General features: G+C 41.6%; 1 protein-coding gene across 3 annotated transcripts in view; it reads right to left on the reverse strand.

Moving 5' to 3' along the window:
* Positions 1-774: 774 nt before the first annotated feature.
* frmpd1b (FERM and PDZ domain containing 1b) overlaps positions 775-18,122 on the reverse strand; it is a 32,061-nt gene continuing 14,713 nt past the window's right edge. For 2 of the 3 annotated variants that reach the window (XM_008420209.2, XM_008420210.2), the window contains exons 4-17: positions 14,919-15,091; positions 13,655-13,757; positions 12,687-12,732; positions 12,351-12,455; positions 12,078-12,173; positions 11,264-11,389; positions 10,991-11,110; positions 10,135-10,268; positions 8,889-9,015; positions 8,549-8,641; positions 7,675-7,857; positions 7,151-7,352; positions 5,529-6,506; positions 775-5,332 (exon numbers count right to left, since the gene is read on the reverse strand). In XM_008420209.2, the coding sequence (XP_008418431.1) occupies positions 2,805-5,332; positions 5,529-6,506; positions 7,151-7,352; positions 7,675-7,857; positions 8,549-8,641; positions 8,889-9,015; positions 10,135-10,268; positions 10,991-11,110; positions 11,264-11,389; positions 12,078-12,173; positions 12,351-12,455; positions 12,687-12,732; positions 13,655-13,757; positions 14,919-15,091 (5,014 nt within the window). In that variant the 3' untranslated portion in view covers positions 775-2,804. The remainder of the gene's footprint in view (positions 5,333-5,528; positions 6,507-7,150; positions 7,353-7,674; positions 7,858-8,548; positions 8,642-8,888; positions 9,016-10,134; positions 10,269-10,990; positions 11,111-11,263; positions 11,390-12,077; positions 12,174-12,350; positions 12,456-12,686; positions 12,733-13,654; positions 13,758-14,918; positions 15,092-18,122) is intronic. The other variant, XM_008420211.2, reaches the window with a different exon arrangement.

The following is an 18,122-nucleotide window of genomic DNA, read 5'->3' on the forward strand; positions in this document are numbered from 1 at the left end:
CCTGAGATGCACTCTAATCCCTGCTTTCTGATCACTCACACAACCTGCAACCATGTGCCGTAGAAAAGATGAGACTTGGCACTCACTCCCGACACAATGACTAAACCAGAATCACTGTGATAATATATTTGATGTTTTTTAATCACTGAAGAAGTTCTGGCAGTGAGTCTACGCTAATGATTGTTACTCTTCAGGCGACTGCATCAACAGATAAAAATCAGATTAAGGACAATCAGATGTGAGGGAGGGTTGAGCTGCTGCAGCTACAAAGCCTTCCAGCTCCTGGTTGCTGCTCACATTGACATGGTCATCAAGGGGTCATTTGAATTTGAAGGAATAACATTTTTGCCTTCGATGTCATAAGGAGTGTTTTTAATAACAGAGGCTAAAATGCTTGCCCGGATTTCTTAGAATAAGGAGTAAGAGATGAGAAGGATACCACGGATAAAGAGAGACGCTTCAGTTCACAGATAAACGCTGCCTTAGCAGACGGGAGAGCGAGTTAACACCGGGAAAGAAAGCCAACAGTAATCCTCGTTAACTGCATTAGAGGTTCAGACATGTCAAAACGGCACGAGAGCGAAGTTCAGGTTCGCACTCGCATGCATTCCTCTTTTTATTTTCACTTCAAATGGCCGCAGTTTGCTTGTCAATTTAAAGTTTACAATGTCATAAATGAGACGTATGACGAGTAGATCCCTGAATACCTGAATTTGCTGATGCACACATCAACAGAGACAAACGCAGAGTAAAAACAAACACCTTAAAAAGCAGTATTTTTAAGGTCAGTGTGTATTTTATTCCCAAACAGTACAATTCTTGTTACATTGACTTTGCTGGATGTAAATATGGAAAAGGGACAGTTTGTGTAGAAACACATAAATGTTTCATATGAAACTATGTGCGTACAAACAGAAGAGTGTAGCAGACTCTTCTTGCTCTTTGAGCCGGTCTGATGAACCAAAAAACAAAACAAAAAAAGAAGAGACAAAACACAGTTGGAGCATCATAGAATGGCTTGTTTGTGCAGTGATCGATAAAGCTACCAGAAAAAATGGCAGCTGGAAGTCTCAATTAGGAGATTTGCCTTTATACCCTTAGCGTTTTCCTTCATCACTTTGTAAAAAAAAAAAAAAGAAATACCTCTCCTCACCAGCGGACTGAATGCTTAAGCAGCCTTCATTTTACCAAATCCCCTTACCATATTTACAGGAACGGCTACTGACTGATCAGTCTTAAGTGCCTTCCTGTTGTTCAAAAGTGGCTCAAGTAAATCCTTCACGGTGGATGGCTCATCAAGCGAGCTGGCTACGTCTTGTGAAATGGTGAGCTGATTAGCGAACGCTTCACATCAGCAAACTGATCAGGCAATGTAATCCTTTTAGCGGCGGTTCACAGAGATCAGTACAAACAGTCTTTACATTGACAATTGCAAATGTCATGCAAATCTTGCAAGTTGTTGCAAATCATGATGCAGAAAATTTCTCCAAAGCAAGACCAAAAGTCAACATTCCAAGCAAAGTAAAAAAAAAAAATAGCAAAAACAAAAAAAAAAAAAACACAATATGTTTACACAAGTATAATGCATGTGGTGTTGGTTTTAATGTTAGAATGGAAAGAAATAAAAAATGGCACACATTGTGCAGGGGCCGAGGGGTTTAGGTTTGCATAGGCGTAAACTAAGGTTGGACACAAAATGTATATCTACAATTCTGACCTTAATCAGTTCATCTGTCTGTTTTTATTGATAAAGTGGTGTACAAAGAGGAGGAACCCAAAGCGAGGAATATTTGTGGCTCAGTGTTTTTAAGACTTTGGATCTTTGCTACATCTGGACAGAGTTTAACAGTCACCCTTGTGCCAAATACATAAATAAGGTCCACTGTTTCACTGCCTAAGCCCCCATCCCGACATACCCAGACAACATACATAGACGGAGGCATTTGGATGAAAACAAGAATGTTCTAATACTGCATATATTTGGGTAATGGGAATATTACAAAGAAACTACACAACATAATTCTGGATGGGAGGTGGTGGGGGGGAAGACAGGAAATAACACTTCATACAAGGTTATGTCTCGCAAAAGGTGCAATCTGTAACAGTCAAAAGTGCTCTCCCTGCTGTGTAATAGAGTTTTGTACCACATCCATTTGTGATTGTGAGGTTTAAAACCAAACCCTTGAAAAGGTGTAAACCTTACACATATAAAAACAAAACAGCTATTTATTGTAGTTCAAAACTGTAATAAAGTATATTTTCTAAGTCCTGTCAGTAACCGTACTGCAATAATAAACTTATTAAAATGACAATTTACAGATTACACCTTGAAGAGTGAAGATTTTGTTCAAAAGCAGCAAAAGATAACATAATACTGTCTCAAAGACGAGGGAAAATTAAAGAAAAAAGAAGAAGAAAGAAATCCAGTGACATCCATATTTTTTTTAAGTTTCACTCACCAGAGATCTGTCCGTGGCAGATAATGGTGCAAAGATTGTAAAAATAAATACATAAATACGTACATAAATACGTACATGGATAATCAGTACATACATACACATATTGTATCATAAAATAAGAATAAAGTAATTATAAAATTAATATGTACAAATGCATAGTCCATGTGTTACAAAGAGAGGCAGACTTCTCTCTAGCATTATGTGAGGTGTCAGTGTGTGTATGTAATTTGTTGTGGTGTGCATGGCACTTGTACAAAAATACTGGCGTTGCAAATCAATTTGCTATGTGCAGGTTCCTCTTGTCTCCCCTCAGGAGTCCATTATTTTGGAGTCTGAAGGTTTGGGTCAAAAATTGAGAGGTACACGGCCAGGTGGGTCCATGGTTTCCAGTGTGCATGTCCGGAAGAGTTGTGTGAGTGCAAACACTGATGAGATGAGCAAAGTGCAGCGTTTGGCAAGCAACCGCACTCCATCTTCCTCTCCCTGACTCTGTCCAGACCCCACACTCCTACCACCATTCACACCACCAGTCCCAGCTGTTTCAACGGCCCCGACAAACTCACGGTACAGACCAACTATCTCCTTCAACTTGTCCATAGGCTGCTGCCCGTCGTCGTCCTCATCTTTGTTGACAAGTCTTGCTTTATGGCAGATATCGCAACCAGGACAGGGGTTTGTTTTCAGGCAGGCGGCTGACAGCTGAACCAGTGCGCTGAAGCTAGTTGTTAAAGAACGCAGAGCCTCATCTGGAGCCCAGCCAACACGTGTGGCTCGCTGACATCCAGACGCTAGTCGACGAGCCTCTGCCTGGAGAAGACTCCTTTCAGGTTCTGTCATGATGATAGGACTCATTCCAGTGCAGCTCTGTCCTGCAGCAGTGTTGTCTTCTGTTCCATTGTGATTTAGGTCCGTGCTCTCCAGTTGTGAGAGTTGTTGAGCCTGGTCAAGTGCTCCCCTCTCTAACACAAGAAGAAGCTGATCTATGTCTTCACGCAGAGAGGCAAAGCCACCCCTTAGCCCTCCATAGTTCTTATTGGTAAGGGAACGAAGACGGCCACTGAGTGAAACCGTAGGTGAAACTGGACAAGAAACCAGAGGACTCAGTTCAGAGGATGCGGTGGAGAAAGTAGACAGTGGCCGAGGGTTGTCCCTCAGAAGGGACAGAATGTTGGGTTTTGGAGAGGGTGTCGTTGGAGAAGATGCCTGAGCAGGTTTCGGGCGTATGCGGCGAGAGAACTCATAAACCGTGAGTTCCTCGTCAAAGCTAACCCCATCTTCAGTGTCTCCACTGAAACAGTTGGCATAAACAGTGCGACAGCCGCAAGATTCCCGATGTTGCTGTGGAGGAGTAGTGTCTGCTCCAGAGGAGGTTGGTGAGTCCCCTCCAATCTGCATGCTTGTCACGCCTCCCAGGCCAACAGCTGAATGAGGCCGGGACTGCGGCTGCTCTGAAGAAACACTGCCACTGTGTGGACTGTTATCTCTAAAACTCAGATTAGGATGTGAGCCATTTGTTCCCCTGGCCTTCTTCATGTGTGAACTTACTTCTGGAGCCTCTTTGATGGTTGCGATGACAACCTCTGCTCCGTCATCTAAGATGCTTCCTTTACTTCCTGATTTTGAGGCTATTGACTCTTTGTCCTTTACAGGGGTTTTGTTTAAGTCTGACAAACCACTTGCTACAGACAAACCGGAACCAAAGCCAGATGTGTCTCCATTGATGGTACTCGTGGAGGGATAGTCCAGATTTCCTAAAATCTCCTGGGAACGAGTCATGTACCATGGCAAAGACTGGATCTTTCCTCTCAGAGCAGAAGCTGGTAGTCTACCTCCAAGGCTGGAGGAGCTAGTTCTCAGATCAGAGCCTGACCCAGATCGACCAGGTTCTCTGCTGTCAAGGCCTCCAACACCTTTACAATCGACTGAGGTGGGTGAGGTGGTAATAGTGAGCGGCGCTTCTGTATTTTTTGGTGAAAGGCTCTCGTGGCTCAGAGAAACCCTCCTAGGTCCTGACTGGATGCTGCCATTGCGATTGTTCCATGGGTGGATCCCATTGGGTGTACTGATAGTATCCTTAAACATCCCTTTATTTGGATCAGTGGGAGACACAGGAGAGCTAGCAGGTAAAGATAATGGATGAAAACCGATGGAAGAAGTAGGTTTGGGGGGAACCGGTGGAGGAACAGCTAGCTTTGTGCCCGAATTGGAGCGAGGGATAGAGTGTAAGCTTGGTGGACTTTTTGTTAGAACGTTAGATCCATTGACTTTCTCATCAGTTCTTGCTGTTTCCCGTTTATCCAAAATGAATGTTTTGTCACTAGTAAGAACATGTGATCCATTCTCACACAGCAGATTTTTGTTTAGTTGCAAGTTGTTTTCCTGTTTGTTAGTCTTTTCCTCTGATTGTAGTGTTGTGTTGCTTACTGCCTGTTTTTTACTTCTCACTGCTGTAATCATTGATGAAGGAAGAGGAAATCCACCTAATGTGACAGACTTGAACTCCATTGTGTCTGGCTCCATTTCCAAAAGTTCAGAAGACAAATGTCCGGAGGCATCTCCATTGCACTGGGCATATGATCTTCCATGTTGGGGTGACTTAGGAGGCATCATCTGAGGTTTGGGAAGCAACTGGGGTTTAGGTGCCAGCGGTGGTTTGACTTTTGTTTCAGGTTGCTGGCATGACTTTGAAGCACTCGGTTGTGGGTGAACAAGTTGGTTTGTGGAATCTTTTAACAACTCAGAATCCTTCTTCATTTTAGGTGATCGAGGTTTACTGGCAAGCGGGGATGATGGTTCTTTTCCTTGGACAGACGGAAGACTATTCCAGGTTCCACTAAAACGATTGGCATTTCGCCGATCAGCCAGCTCAGCATCTGTAAAAGATGGAGAAAAAGAGCAAAGAAGATACACAGACTGTTATTATACAGTTAAAAGATGTTTTAAAAGAAATAACTCTTAGGTGTTTTCACATATTACAGTCACTTAAAACGACTGCTCCTGCATCAATAGACCTTCGCAAAGAATGAAATAAAAGTTGTCTTATTGTGAAAAAAAATTTCTACAACAAACCTGACAAATCTGGAACTGGTGGTGTAAATCTATCCTGTGCATCGAAAAACTCATCTTCTGATTCTGAGATGTTGTCCTTTAACAAAAGAGCTGGTTTTGGGTTCGGCGAAGGAGTAAGAAAGAGACTATCTTCATCTTTAGACAGGCGGTGCTCAACTTGTGCTGATTTATTTCTAGGAATTGAACTTGTTCTTACTGGGACTTTGGGAGGAGTCTTTTTCTTTCTTTTAATGGGCAATTGTTCAAAAGGTGTGCTGTCAATCATTCTCAGATCTCTTGAACTAGGGATCTTAGATATACGTCTCAGTTTGTGGATACCCAGGTCCTCCTCTTCTTCATCATCATCATCGTCATCGTCATCGTCATCACTTGTAGCTCCCGCCGGACTAGGTAACAAATCATCCTTGGAGAGCTCTGCGAAGCAGAGGAAAGAGTTATCATTGCCACGGTAGTTTAGGTTTGTGGGTCGCAGGGGCCCCTGACGCTTTGGCTCAAGGAGGTAAGGGTGGTGCACATCCAGGTTTGAAGGATCTTCACCCGGGCTTGATCCACGAAGAGCATCCAGGCGAGAGGGGGCTTTGGCTGCAGAGTTGCTTTCATCCAACGCAGTGCTCAAGGAACTGCTGGACAAGCTGGAGAAGCTGCTGGTAACTCTTGGATCAGTGTGATACCAGCTGGTCTCCAGGTTCATTTCTTCATCCACAACTTTGAATTTACGTAGACCACTTCCTGTTGCACCTACTTCCTCTTCGCTCTCGTTTTCCTTGCCTTCTGTTGTAACTATTATTTTTACTTCCTGTTTGCCTTTGTGTTCTTCTCTCTCTTTTCTTTCTTCCTCTCTTCTCTTTTCTTCCTCCCCTCTTCTCCTCTCCTCCCAGTCCGTACTTGCGGGGTCTGATCCTTTATAACTCTGAGAATCCATTGGGTCGTCATTATCTGTGGAGTCATCTGAATCACTGCAGCAGCGGGACACATAACCTAATGCACGAACCAAAGACAAGCACAGTGTAAAGTTTTATGGAAGCACACTACTGAAGAAAATTATGTTCAATAATAACAGGATATCACAGCAGTTATATTTATCCATACATGTATTGCCTAATGATATACCCTTCTGAAACCCGAAAGAAATGCTCATTTATTTTTAAATGTGAGAAATTTACAATTAAAGTATATTTTATTTGTTTCTTGATGATCGTGAGGCCTCGTTTGTTCTAAATATATAACGCTGAGAGATTACACTCTGGACAAAATTCATTATGACATCTTTGTTTTTCCTTCAAACAGATTTGTTTGTTTTTTTAGTTGATTTGCAGGGGATAAGTGTCATATTATTTACAAATTCTTTTACATCACAAACACCAGCCCTTTTAACATGTGTTTGCAAGCCTTTTAGAGCTACTGTATGTATTTGGAAGTACAGTATATGACTTTAGAGTTTAGACACATTTAATAAGTTGTACTTCTCAGGACAGTGGCCTCTACAGAGGAGAAAATTAACTCTGTAAACAACTCTGTGGGTCTCAGGAGGCTACAGTATATTGACATCTGATGTGGAAAATGTCAAAAAGGCCAAAGTCAGAAAGTGATGGTTTTAATTGAAACGGGGATTTTTTGCTCACTTGTTAGGGATTCATAGCACACTCCCTCTATTACGGCGAACCTCCCACACACACCTTCTTCAGCAGGAATCCGGTGCACCCTGACTTTCGGGCGCCCCAGACGGAAGACATTAACACTTGGATCCACCAGGAGTTTGCAGTAGCCTCCCAGCAGACACCCTAAGTCTTTGGCAGCCATAGAATCCATCAGTAAGGCAAATGGCTGAGAGAGGGGAGGGCATTGGAGAACATTAGGTAAAGCAGAGGCGATGAAAGCCAAAGGGTAAGAAAAGAAAGGCGGAGAAGTGGGAGAAAGAAGGAGACACTGTCACCTTTATGTTAGAGAATTATCATGTACACTAGCTCCCAAAGGTTACGTATTCCTGAACTCGAGGAAGCATACTTGACCTACTTTTATTCTAGCATGAAATTTGGCACAAAAATAGAACGGTAAGTGCATATGCATGTTTTTATCAATGTCTATGCCAACGTGTTTATGAATTATACAGCATCTGGATGAACAGAGTCACTCGTGGCTTTCCTACCTTCATGTCGTGCAGTGAAATGCGTAGCAGGCTGACTTTGTCCGACTCGGATAGCAGCTCCACTTTGCTGATGCTGCTGAACTCAACCAATGTGGATATCATGTTGATCTTGTGGTTAATGACTTGACTCAATCCATACTTGGCACCTACTAGCAAGCTGACCATCACTTCTCTGTCCTGAAGCTGAGCATAGGTGAAAGCACACAAAAATACAACAAAAGGACATCACAGTTATAAGGCGTATTAACAAGCCGAGGTGCTTAAAGGTACACCTGTTTATTTGCACATGATAGCAAATCACTTCATTTAGACGTCTAAATGGAATGAGGACAACTTGTTAAAGCTTAAACCAAATACCACAACTGGTAAGAAACTGGATTTAAGAGACATACTGGTTTGAGAATATCAGAAACTGTTGAGTTTCTGGGATTTTCATACAAAACCATCTTTTGGCTTTACAGAGTTTTAGTTAAATGCTACAGCCTACATAAGTATTGTTGCTGGCCATGTCTGTCCCTTTATGGCCACAATGTACCCAGCTTCTGATGAATACTTCCTAGTGCACCATGTGTCAAATCTCCATAGTCACCAGATGTAAATCATCCAGAGCACATTTTGGTGAAAATGGGAGACTCTTAGCCTCGATGCGTACTGACAAATCTGTTGCAACTGCATGATGTCACGATGACAACACAGACCAACATCTCTGAGATTTGTTTCCCTTATCTTATGCCAAAAATAATTACGATTGTTAAGCGAAAGTCAAAGGCTAAATAAGGGCCCAACGCAGTACTACCATGATGTACACAGTAAAGTGTTTAGTGCTTGTATTGTAGCAAGTGGACTCACGCAACTTAAAAAAAAAGGTTCTTACCATCATTGTGGCCGTGTAAGACCGTCCACCATAAGAAATGAGTTCTCCAAGCTGAGTAAGGTAGGCTAGTCTAGCCTGCGTAGCCGATATTACCTGGAAAACAAAAGTTAACAAATAAAGAGAGAAAATATAGTAAAATCAAATCAGAAATTTTATGACTGCCTAAGCAGATAAGCTCTTCCTTAATTACTCCGCTGCTCACTACTTATCATTTTCTAACGTCTTTAACCTCGTTGGATATTAACAGCTAAAATGCTCCCCCAAAGCCTTCACAATACAGGCACGATCTGTAACGGCATTCTGTGCTTTTTCTGTCACTCATCTGTCATTCCTTGTCTACCTTCTGTCGTGGCTCAAGCAGGGACTGGATTTTTTTGAGGTGGTAGCTAATTGCCTTCCTCAGGTCCTTCTCCCTCATGTTGCTCAGCAGCGTGGGTGAGATAAAGCTGTCCAGGCCAAACTCCTTCCTGCCAACAACACATACACAGGAATGAAAATCAAACTTATAAAATAAAAGTGCTCTGGTTGCCAGCACTATTTGTCTTATTACTAAGAATAAATTATATCTATAAAAGGACTTAAGACAAAGAAGATGTCATTGTAAACTATGCAACTATGAAGCACTTTTATAATTGAAAACAACATCAACATACTAAAATATTGATTTATCTAATAAAAACTGCAGCTATCTTCTTACGTGGGAAAACAAAACCCTCTGCTTTCTGAAGCTAACATTACCCTTGTTAGCAAATTTAACTGGATTTTCTTTGACAAGCACAGCCTTAAAGGTAAGAAGGTTTGCATGAATTCCAGTGTGCATACCAGTTTGTGCTGTTAAAACCTTTCCGTGCATGTCAGTAAATGTAAAGCATGTTGTTTTTCTCGCATAATTGCACGGAAAACTACTAATTGTATGGTCGCTTGTCTTTAAGAGTTAAATCAGTTTAATTAAAGAAATAAAGCAACCAAGAGGATTTCAGGGTTGTTTGTATACAGAAAGTATATATTTTGGGATGAGTGAAGAAAATGTTTGCCTTATACAAGCTCCTAAAAACTGAAGTGTTTTCGTGAACATCTGTTTCAAGACGCAAAGCAGAACGCTCCAAGCTAAGCTGTTAAGAGTACCTCTGCTAGATTTCATCAGTCATCAGGGGGGAAAAAAGTTTTGCTTTAAATCTGCTATATAGTTATGAAAGAGTGCAGATAACACCAGAATTTGTATCAGAAATTTCCCCATACTAACAATCCCCCCTTAACCTCCTGGCCTTTCCTTAACCCTAAAATCAGGCCATAAACTTCTGTATCACTTAAAAACCACAATTACATCCTCACATGCCAGCTTTAGATCCATAGAGCTGGTGTGAATTTAGGCTATTGTCGTCATTACACATGCCCATATGCTCCATCACATTAATAAATGACGTATTAATAAATTAGTATATTCCGTCTAGATTAATCATAATCCTGAAAGCAGCAGAGCACCTCACTTTCTAGATCATCAAAATCATACACGCTTCAAAACGACAGCCAGCAGCGACCTTCGTGTTGTGACCTCAAACTGACCCAGACACACACAGAAGACTCACGTAATGCTCTTGATAGATGTCCGGGTCTGTCCACAACTATCAAGTCTTTCATGCATGTGCAAGGCAGCCAGACGGAGCGCCGTGTTACACTTCATCTCCACAGCAAAACGCTCCTGTAGCACATCTCCAACACTCTGAAATCATCAACAACCACAGTCAAATGCGTGCGGACACTGCATACACACATGCATGTTGAAAAGCATGGCGCATTGCTGTTTGTGCTCTGATGCACCGCCGACATCTACTATACGGCAGAGGTTGGGGAAAAAAGAAACACATTGGCAAGTCTGGCAGTCTTTCTAAGTAAAACCAACATTGGGAACTCCAAACTGTCAGGGAAAACAAGCACAGCAGGACGCAAAGATTGTTTTTAAAACATTAAATCAGCATGACATAAGTGGCACTCCTGTGGCTTTTATTGTGCAATGAAAAATATGCACAGACTGTGTATGGCTTCGCATATGTTGGCTTTACAAAGAAGCCTCAGAGCTACGCGTCATCAAAGTGGCAAATGCTTAGAACAGCAAATATGAAGATTACAAGAGACTCAAAGAGGTGCAGGAAAAGAGTAAAGCAATTGTTACACAACAGGGGAGAATCATGAGAGACTGGGGTCGTCTTGAAATGATCAGAGAGATTCACGGTGCAGCTTCACTGTTTTAACAAATCCCTCAGCTTTGATGATTGTATTTGCTAGTTTTAGGGGATTTTTTTTTAAAGAAAGCACATTGATTGAAGTTGTGAACTAAACAAAGTGCATACAATCTTTTCTTTAACTTTATGAAGGTTTCTCCAAGTTAGTCACTAAAGCGGAATAAAACAAATATTTGTAGTGCTGTTGACAGGTTTCTCTGACCTGCAAAAAGAGATACTCAAAGGCCAAGGAGTCCTCCTGCAGCATGTCTGTGGGATCTCTGGGAATGAAGCAAACCCTGAACAGACATCTGTAATCGTGTGAGTCTTTTTTCTGCACCACCTGGTGGAGACAAAACATAGCAGATCCTAAATGCATCACACCGACACTCAGCTAGTGTGATCGTTCTTCCCTGCTCACCCAGGGCAGGGAAGAACCTGCCCTATATGCACCCAGGGTGCACATAGGTTTGTCTGCAGAGTGCAGATCCCTTACCTTTTGTATGAGCTCATCTTCATGCAGCAGTAATAGTTTTGTGATGCTATACTGTTGCTCTAGTACCAGACCAAAGTACTCAATCACCCGGATGGACAGTTTTTCCTTCAGCGTCAGAACAATGTCCTGGAAAGATGGAAAAACAAAATTTCAACCAACTAAAACAAACTTGCTTTTCCCAGTCTGCTGATGCCAGATGGACGATCTCTCCCCCCTTCTCCCCCCTCAGTTTTTCCCTGGCTGGGAATTTTAAAAAAAGTGAAATCCAAGCAGGAGAGACGTTGTAAAGTGAAAATAAACTTAATCCCGCTGGTGGTGAGTTTTGGAAACAATTATCCTAACGTGTAACCTCTTCCGGACACATTTAGTAATTATCATTCTATAATCATGAGAGTTTGTGGCAACTGCAGCCAGTGAACATACTACGAATTACAAAACACACCCATATTCCCTTAGAAACCTGTTCACAGCAGAGACTCACTCATGCTGGTTTGCATGCGAAATCCTTCACCAGATTTTCTCAAAAGAAAAAAAAAAAGAAAGACGTGCTTTTTCAGAAAACCAAAGCTGTGGGATAATGATCCAAGCATATGGCTAAATAATCACAGAATTGGTTCCCAAGCCTCTGAGCCTTTGTATTGGGTTTCATGACGTACAACATCAATGTTCAAAATGTCTGACTCGTATTAAGATTAAGATTCATCTTGGTCTCTTGGGCAACAACATGGATCTAATTTTTTTATCACTAGCTGATGTCTAAAATGCCTCATTGAGCTCAGAGGGATATAATGATGGTGAAAACCAAAACCCCTACCTTCACAGAGGTTGTATTGTCAAACTTGAAGGCCTTGGTCTGGCCATTCTCTAGATAGACTTTTAGGACATTAGGAAGGAAGAGAAGAGAGTTTCCCTATTGGAAAAAAGAAAGAGGAAGCAGTTAGACATGCAATTAAACAAATAGTAAAATGTACAGTTAAAAACTAAACGCATTTCAAATGTGAGAATGAACTATCCAGAAAAAATGTATTCATTAATTCCTTTTTGGTAGAGTTTTTTTTTTTTTTTTTGTCAGAGGAAGTGTTTCTACCTGAGTGTGCCCATTGACTACCACCTCCTCTGCAAAGCGCACTTTAACTGGATTACTCCTCAGACGAGCTCTCTTCTCTGCTGACATTATGGATGACTTCGGATTCTGCAAAACAAGAGCTATCAATGAGACGAGCTTATCGTATAGCCAGCAGTGAAATAAGAAAATGGAGACTGAGAACACAAATTGTTTTAAAGAAATCATAATTTTCCACATTGCAATTTGGTTCAAAGAATGAGGAAATATGCAAACTTACTGTCACATGTTAGGAAAAAAAAAACTGTTTCAAGTGTCAAATGACCTCGCTAACGTGTTGAGATTTGTCTTTGTACTCACTGTCATGTGCCGCAGAATAGTCACATTAATGCAATCCTCCAATTCCCTGTGTGGACAAAACCAACAAATAACACGGATGCACGTCTTTCTGCACCTTTGTACACATTTAACTTTTCCACATTTTTGTCAAAGTACAACCACAGGCTTTTGATAAGCTGTTTTTTCTTTGTTTACAATTAATAATCTGAAAGTGTACCTTCTGGATCTATTTGTAGAAGGGTGGTGTCTAAAACCACCTTTCAACACCTTGCACATCTAGAGATTGAAATGTATGCTTATTTGCAAAATAGTTCAAATGCAGTCAGAATGAACTAAGTTTTGAAGGCTCAACAAGGATTCTATGCCTGCACTTTGACTGGACTATTCAAACACATGAATAGCTCTGGCTGTATGTCTAGTGGTGCTTGAAGGGTCCTGTGTGAAGTTGGACCTCTTTCCCCTTTTTAAAAACTTTTGTATATTTGAACAGGTTTTTGCTCCAGAACTGCCCCTGCATGTTGCTTCATCCATGTCTTCCACAGAGTTTCTCTGACTTATCTGCTGTGCTCCTTCATGATGCTGTTTGCACTCTGATGTTCTCCAGCAAACCTCTGAGGCCTTCACAGAACACCTGGATTTATATAAAGGTTAAATGACAAAACAGGTGGACTGAACTTCTTAAGGTCGCTGTTTACGCTGGATTTTATTTATTGGTATTACAGAATAAAACGTTGAGTACAAGTTTTAGATTTTCGTGTATAAAAAGAAAACCGCGTTTTCTTCGACTTTTCTTGAAATGAAATATTGCAACGTGGTGAAATGTAGAAAAGTACAAGCGGTATGAACAATTGTCCAAAGTGCAAGAGGTCTTCCACGCAACCGTAAACCTGAATGGTACACACTCTTAGAAAGCGTCACCAGGAAGCAGCTCAGATGGTGGATTTAGTCATCGTTCCGCTCTGCCATGAACCTTAGATAGATGGTCTCACCTCAAGATGTTCTCCACCTGCTCTGCACTCAAATCCTCCATCACTTTGTCATTTATCTGCAGCACCTGGTCTCCTGGGAATAGGATCCCATCTGCGGGGCTCCCTGTGGTACACACACATACACACACACAAACACGCTGAACATAAACCCTGGCTGCAGAAACGTGCATGAGAAGCACACGTCACAGAATGGCACACATGCTCACTGAACAGGGCTGACTCAACAGTGTTGGGCTGAGCTCTCCAGGACGCGAGGGGTTACAGTTATTCTGGGTTTCTTCCAGTTCGCCTCTGCTCTGCCTACTCTGGTTATTTATACTCATTTGTCTTCAGGCAAGAGAGAGGCACAGCAGTTTCATCTCACTCTGTAGCAAACGCACAGTCACTTGCAAGCCTACAGAACATATGGGACTGTCGACACACACAGGCACACGGTTCCGCGCTGCTCTGCCTACCACTCGTGTTTTAGCCACTGAAGGAATGCTGCGAGCTTTCACACAAACACACACTGAAGCCCAGCTCCACCCTTCTCTCCTATAGCCTCATCTCTCTGCTTTCTTCCTCTTTGGTTTTTAAGTCATTCTTCCTCATAATTTCCTCTGGCCTTCACTCTTTTTCTGACTCCTCCCACCTCAAAGGCAATACGCATCTCTCCCCTCTGCCTTCCGTTACATTTTCGCACACTTTCTTTTTTCATGTCTGTGTCGTGTTTGCACTTAATCTGTTCGCTGCTGACAAATCCCGCTCTCTGCTGGATGTCCCCTGTTATCACCTCCCTTTCACCTTCTCACCATCTTTCTCTGGCAGCAGACAGCAATTACAGCGATGAGGGCAAGGTGGGAGTCTCCTCTAGGCCTTTTATCAGCTTATTTTACAAGATCGACGTCAAAGCGATGGATCAGCATCTTCGTGTCTTACCTCCTCCTGATACCTCCAATCAGAGGAAAAGTGATTGAATTTAGGAAGGATGAGCAGGTGGCTCTGCTGTTTCCGTGGTCTGCTCTGGCACAATGCCGAACACGATGGATGAAGGCCAAGAGAGACTCAGCGAGCGTGTGTGTGTGTGTGTGTGTGTGTGTGTGTGTATGCGTGCATTTGTGTGTGCAGAAACGCAAAAATGTGACTTGCTGCAGGCAGAACACAGTTGCATAAAGCAGGTGGCTATTTGGAGAGAAGAATTAGAAAATGGTTTACATTCATCCACATAGACAAACATGTTACATAGACACACACACACATGCACGCGCAATCACTCAGCATGTACCTGGGGCAACATCCCTGACCAGCAGGGGGCTGTCCGTGGTGAGAGTGAAGCCATGTCCGGTGCTCCGGTCCAGGACGGGGTCTCTGGTGATCTGCAGTGTCAGTTTAGCCTGGAAGCTCTGACTGGACAGACTGTTGGAGCGCTGCGACCGCCCATCGCCGAGGAGACGCTCTCTGAGGAGGTCAGAAAGGAGGACAGGTCATCTGGTGGCACATCCACAGCTACTAAGTATATTTATAATTTTTCTTAATTTTCTTTTTTTATAATGTACCATTTGCATCATATTTTCACTTAAAACTTTACACTTTAAGAACTTGGGAATTAATTATGTCACTTATTATAGTTTCAAAAAGCCCATCTAGGGACAAGTGCTGCGAATTAGCTGTTGCTATTGCACCATGATGCTGGCATGGGACTGCTGTTTCGTTCAGTTTGGCTATGTAAATGTGTGTCTGTCCCTATCAAATAAACTTTGAAAAAAAAAAAAAGAAGAAATGGGTTTTTTTAAATAATTTTTTTGCTTGAAAGTCAAATTTAAGCATTGCGTCTGTTGGAGAACTAAATTTTAGCCCACATTGATCTTGTAATATTTGTCCATTTGTCCAATTGCAATGTATCCAGTCATGATTTTAAGCTTTTTTTTCTCCTTTAGAAATCTACACAGATAAAGAAAAGAATAAAAGGACAGAAACAGATGGATAGATAATGTTACTGTAAAATGTCGTGTTCCAGGAAACTAACATTGGTCGTAATCCTGAAAACATGAGAAACATGATGGTGGCAGCGTCATGCCACAGGGACAACAAGCTGCATGCATGTGGCTAGCGCTACAGTGGAATGGTTTAGATTAAGGCATATTCATGTGTTGGAAGGGTCCAGCCAAAGTCCAGACTTAAATCCAATTGAAGGTCTGTGGCAAAAAGAAAGGTCCTGTTCACCGACGCTCTCTTCCCAATCTGACGTGGCTTGAGCCACAATGCAAAGAAGAATGAGCAAACAATTCACTACCCCATATAAGTATTCACTCGTTTTCTTACACATCATATGTGTTATTAGTGTGTGTGAATGTTTAAGCTGGAAAGTTTAACTCATTTTGTTTTTAAACGTTAAAAATACTTACGCAAGCACTTATTCAGAGTGTTTGTGGTACTAATATACACATGAATCAACCCCTCTTAGCTAAAAACGTAAATACATTTTTGTAACAAATTATTTAGGCCTTGCTGAATTACTGCAGAATAAACCTCAAGAACTTTTTTATTCACTGCAAATCAGGATTCCTTCTAAAGCAAATTGCAGAAAGCAGCCTTGGGATGGGTGAATATGTGATCTCAGAGCTTTTGTTTTAAATTTAATGCCAGCAGCTTCTTCCAAAATAACTCAGTGAAACATGCGAAGGAAGGTATTATTGGTTACTTTTTTTTTTTTTTTTTTTAGCAAATCAGTAACGTGCGTCAGAAAATCTAATAGAGGCTATGTCTTTAGGAAACAAAAACATGGAAATGAAATACAGGGAAATAATATAAAAACACATCCAGCGTGCCCTGCATTAAGAGGCATAGTTTGGGGATTTTATCGTGATCAGTACTATCAGTAAAAGAAAAGAAAAAAATACTCTGTACAAAAGCAGTAAATGGGCAAGGATTTCATGCCCGCAGGTAAAAATAAACATGGCTTTGTGATGTTTATTAATGCTGAGCAACAGAAACAGGACGTTAGAGCAACATGTTGTCATCCAGAAAGGCAAGTCTTTCTTTTCTTTTTTTTTCCCCCTTTGGTAAAATGTTGCTAAACCACATTCTAAATGCGTTACAGCAGAATGACTCCATGCACAAAGACCGTCTACAACGAGCCGCCCTCTAGTCAATAGATTGTCTCACATCAACACTTCAGTCAACAAAACTGCAGAAGAAGTATTTTGTTACAAAGAAAGAGGGAATTTAACTTTCAAGGAAGAAAATCATTAGAGTCTGATGTCTGTTGTGCTTTCGATCATAAAGTTCGAGTTGACTGTACATTTAAATTTCATAAATTACGTTGCGGTTCACAGACGGTCAACTCAGCGGAATGAAGTTCACGTTCCCATAAAGACAAATAAACACCTTTGTTCAAATCTAACAGTGTCTTCCTCTCTTTGGGCCTTACTTTTCTGGTCAAATTGATCACAACATGGCAAAGTTTTCCCAGGAGCATCAACCAGTAGGAGTTCCTGGTATCTGCTTCCTCCTTCACCGAGAAAGAGAAAGCATTTCGCCGACAACTACAAGAGCATGGCAAGCTTTTAAACGCATATTTGTGGTGTACTGAGGGGTGTGTGTGAGAAGGACAGTCAGAGATTGAATGTGGTATGCATCTTTTTGTATGGGTGTGGGGAGGAGATCTACTCTGTGCGTACACCAGGTTAAGAAACAAACCTTCAAATTCCCCCAGCTTTATATAAACAGTTTCTGCTTTGCTTCATTATGAGGAAAGTTTTGCAAAACTGAATAAAGTTGCTCTTAGAAGCATCTGTAAGCACCAACAATTTTACGCATTTTCTTTTGTGGATAGATTAGTTGGTGATGAATTTCACCTCAGTCTACTTTACAACATTGTTTGGTTAGATTTTGTGGGTTTTTCTTCATTATTTATTTGCTTATTTTGTGGCTGCACCACCACCACCACGTTTGACAGTTGGTTGTGTTTGCGCTGAAATGCTGAGTTGGTTGTTACCAAACTTGCTTTCTGGCCAGGTTAATTAGTCCCATCGTTTACATCGTCCCAATGTAAGCGTGTGTGGGTGCACCACTGGCTGTCCCGTGTGTCCCAGTGATGGACTGGCAACATGTTCAGGTTGTAACCCACCAGACAGTTTTACTGCATCTGTCCAAAGGACATTACTCCAAATGTCTTATCGTTTCAGTTAGATGCAATCTTGCAAGCCTAAGTCTAGCTCCCATATTAATTAGATAAAAGAGGCTTTCAACAGGCCCTCTTCCAAAAAGGCCCTACTTACTCAGTCTTTTTCTAATTGTACTCACAAACTTGCTAACTAAGCCTTGAGATGTGGCTCCTCCTGAGTGATTTGAAATTTCTGAATTTGCTGAGATGTCACCTCCTGGGAAGACAGGCCTCTTTCTAAAATATGTTTTCCGCTTGTGGATTCTTTTCCTAAAGTGGAATTGGGAAGTTTGAATTGTTTATGAAATAATTGCCTCTTAAGAG

This window comes from Poecilia reticulata, linkage group LG10, assembly GCF_000633615.1.
Source record: "Poecilia reticulata strain Guanapo linkage group LG10, Guppy_female_1.0+MT, whole genome shotgun sequence".
Taxonomy (NCBI): Eukaryota; Metazoa; Chordata; class Actinopteri; order Cyprinodontiformes; family Poeciliidae; genus Poecilia; species Poecilia reticulata.